The 3,505-nt window shown below is 43.2% G+C and overlaps 1 protein-coding gene across 1 annotated transcript in view; it reads right to left on the bottom strand.

Annotated features, from left to right (window-relative positions):
* Nucleotides 1–433: 433 nt before the first annotated feature.
* LOC118944840 (receptor-type tyrosine-protein phosphatase mu) overlaps nt 434–3,505 on the bottom strand; it is a 539,275-nt gene continuing 536,203 nt past the window's right edge. The window contains exons 34-35 of the mRNA XM_090225625.1: nt 2,535–2,670; nt 434–789 (exon numbers count right to left, since the gene is read on the bottom strand). Coding sequence (XP_090081751.1) covers nt 748–789; nt 2,535–2,670 — 178 coding nt within the window. The 3' untranslated portion in view covers nt 434–747. The remainder of the gene's footprint in view (nt 790–2,534; nt 2,671–3,505) is intronic.

Genomic DNA, 3,505 nt, shown 5'->3' with positions numbered 1-3,505 from the left:
TACATAGGTATCTTTAGAGTAGAAATGGTCTAGGGTGTCAGGGGTCAGAGGTTGGTTTGGAACAGGCCAAGGGTTCCAGATTAGAGGTGATGGCAGTCCTGATGGCAGAAAGCAGAAAGACTAGAGACCGATATTTTTGGGGGAATATTTATAAACTGTATCCTTCCTGATAGCAGATAGACAGATACTGATGGAAATATAGAGAGACTGTACACCTAATTTCTGTTACTTCCTCAATCGGCTGATCAAACTAACGGAAAGAGAGAGAGAGAGAGAGAGCTAGAGAGAGAGAGAGAGAGATAGAGAGAGAGCTAGAGAGAGAGAGCTAGAGAGAGAGAGAGAGAGAGAGCTAGAGAGAGAGAGAGAGAGAGAGAGAGAGCGAGAGAGAGACAGAGAGAGACAGAGAGAGAGACAGAGAGAGAGGCAGAGAGAAAGAGAGAGAGAGAGAGAGAGACAGAGAGAGAGAGAGCTAGAGAGAGAGAGAGAGAGCTAGAGAGAGAGAGAGAGAGCGAGAGAGAGAGAGAGAAAGCTCTGCGTGTCTGTGTGCTTGCTGTGTTGCCTCGCTCCAGGTGTTTGACCGTGATAACACGGGTCGGTCTGTGCTGCAGTCTTTTGTAAAGTCCCAAACCCCTTCAGTCTAGATCTGCATCCAGGCCCAGTCTACTGTTTATCCATAGTTCTGCATCCAGGCCCAGTCTGCTGTTTATCCATAGTTCTGCATCCAGGCCCAGTCTGCTGTTCAGAGTTCTAGTACTCCAGAGCCACTTCATAGCAGAACTTGTACTGATCCTGTAGAACAGAAACAAACAAGGGGCTGGTATTCTTCACCATTGATCTGATCTAGGCTACATAAACCCCTAATCTGATCTAGGCTACATACACCCTAATCTGATCTAGGCTACATGAAGACTAATCTGATCTAAGCTACATAAACATGAATCTGATCTGGGCTACATGAACATTGACACACTACATTGAACATTGAATATTGTGCTGTCTTGTCATGACTTGACACTGACCCTATGAGTTGACAAGACAACACACTCTGGGACCAGGCTAGGAGAGAGGACGTAGTACCCTACCAGTACAGAATGTGTTTCCTACCAGTAGGTCATCTGCAGTGTTAATGATTACAGGATGTGTTTCCTACCAGTAGGTCATCTGTAGTGTTAATGATTACAGGATGTGTTTCCTACCAGTAGGTCATCTGTAGTGTTAATGATTACAGGATGTGTTTCCTACCAGTAGGTCATCTGCAGTGTTAATGATTACAGGATGTGTTTCCTACCAGTAGGTCATCTGTAGTGTTAATGATTACAGGATGTGTTTCCTACCAGTAGGTCATCTGTAGTGTTAATGATTACAGGATGTGTTTCCTACCAGTAGGTCATCTGCAGTGTTAATGATTACAGGATGTGTTTCCTACCAGTAGGTCATCTGTAGTGTTAATGATTACAGGATGTGTTTCCTACCAGTAGGTCATCTGTAGTGTTAATGATTACAGGATGTGTTTCCTACCAGTAGGTCGACCATGTTGGGTTAATGATTACAGAATGTGTTTCCTACCAGTAGGTCATCTGCAGTGTTAATGATTACAGGATGTGTTTCCTACCAGTAGGTCATCTGCAGTGTTAATGATTACAGAATGTGTTTCCTACCAGTAGGTCATCTGCAGTGTTAATGATTACAGGATGTGTTTCCTACCAGTAGGTCATCTGCAGTGTTAATGATTACAGGATGTGTTTCCTACCAGTAGGTCATCTGTAGTGTTAATGATTACAGGATGTGTTTCCTACCAGTAGGTCATCTGTAGTGTTAATGATTACAGTATGTGTTTCCTACCAGTAGGTCATCTGTAGTGTTAATGATTACAGGATGTGTTTCCTACCAGTGGGTCATCTGCAGTGTTAATGATTACAGGATGTGTTTCCTACCAGTAGGTCATCTGCAGTGTTAATGATTACAGGATGTGTTTCCTACCAGTAGGTCATCTGTAGTGTTAATGATTACAGGATGTGTTTCCTACCAGTAGGTCATCTGTAGTGTTAATGATTACAGGATGTGTTTTTCCTACCAGTAGGTCATCTGTAGTGTTAATGATTACAGGATGTGTTTCCTACCAGTAGGTCATCTGTAGTGTTAATGATTACAGGATGTGTTTCCTACCAGTAGGTCATCTGTAGTGTTAATGATTACAGAATGTGTTTCCTACCAGTAGGTCATCTGTAGTGTTAATGATTACAGGATGTGTTTCCTACCAGTAGGTCATCTGTAGTGTTAATGATTACAGGATGTGTTTCCTACCAGTAGGTCATCTGTAGTGTTAATGATTACAGGATGTGTTTCCTACCAGTAGGTCATCTGCAGTGTTAATGATTACAGAATGTGTTTCCTACCAGTAGGTCATCTGCAGTGTTAATGATTACAGGATGTGTTTCCTACCAGTAGGTCATCTGCAGTGTTAATGATTACAGGATGTGTTTCCTACCAGTAGGTCATCTGCAGTGTTAATGATTACAGGATGTGTTTCCTACCAGTAGGTCGACCATGTTGGGTTTGTTGTTCCTCAGTGTTTTGACAGCGTGGAAAACGTCTACAGAACGTTGATGTTGTAACATCTCACACACGATGCTGATGGCACAGAACGTCCCACTGCGACCTCCTCCGTTACTGCAGGGAGGGAGGGAGATGGGTCGGGGGTAGAGCGAGAGAGAGAGAGAGAGAGAGGGGGGGGGGGATGTATTCAGTAAGGTGAAACAGATAGATATGTAATGAATAGAGCTAACACAATTCCCTTTTGGAGAAACACAAGGCAAATGGTTATGGTGGAAATAGGGAGAGAAGTCTATTCATTTTAGCTCAGAGCGCCAGTCGACTCTAGTGAACAGGTCTATTCATTTTAGCTCAGAGCGCTAGTCGACTCTAGTGAACAGGTCTATTCATTGGAGCTCAAAGCAACTAGTCGACTCTAGTGAACAGATCTATTCATTGGAGCTCAGAGCAACTAGTCGACTCTAGTGAACAGATCTATTCATTGGAGCTCAGAGCAACTAATAGACTAGTGAACAGATCTATTCATTGGAGCTCAAAGCAACTAGTCGACTCTAGTGAACAGGTCTATTCATTGGAGCTCAGAGCAACTAGTCGACTCTAGTGAACAGGTCTATTCATTGGAGCTCAAAGCAACTAGTCGACTCTAGTGAACAGATCTATTCATTGGAGCTCAGAGCAACTAGTCGACTCTAGTGAACAGATCTATTAATTGGAGCTCAGAGCAACTAGTCGACTCTAAGGAACAGGTCTATTCATTTTAGCTCAGAGCAACTAGTCAACTCTAAGGAACAGGTCTATTCATTGGAGCTCAAAGCAACTAGTCGACTCTAGTGAACAGATCTATTCATTGGAGCTCAGAGCAACTAGTCGACTCTAAGGAACAGGTCTATTCATTTTAGCTCAGAGCAACTAGTCGACTCTAGTGAACAGATCTATTCATTGGAGCTCAGAG

This window comes from Oncorhynchus mykiss, chromosome 28, assembly GCF_057628025.1.
Source record: "Oncorhynchus mykiss isolate SJ-2025 chromosome 28, ASM5762802v1, whole genome shotgun sequence".
NCBI lineage: Eukaryota > Metazoa > Chordata > Actinopteri > Salmoniformes > Salmonidae > Oncorhynchus > Oncorhynchus mykiss.
Note: the sequence above shows the minus strand (reverse complement) of the source record. Positions and strands in the feature narration are given on the sequence as shown.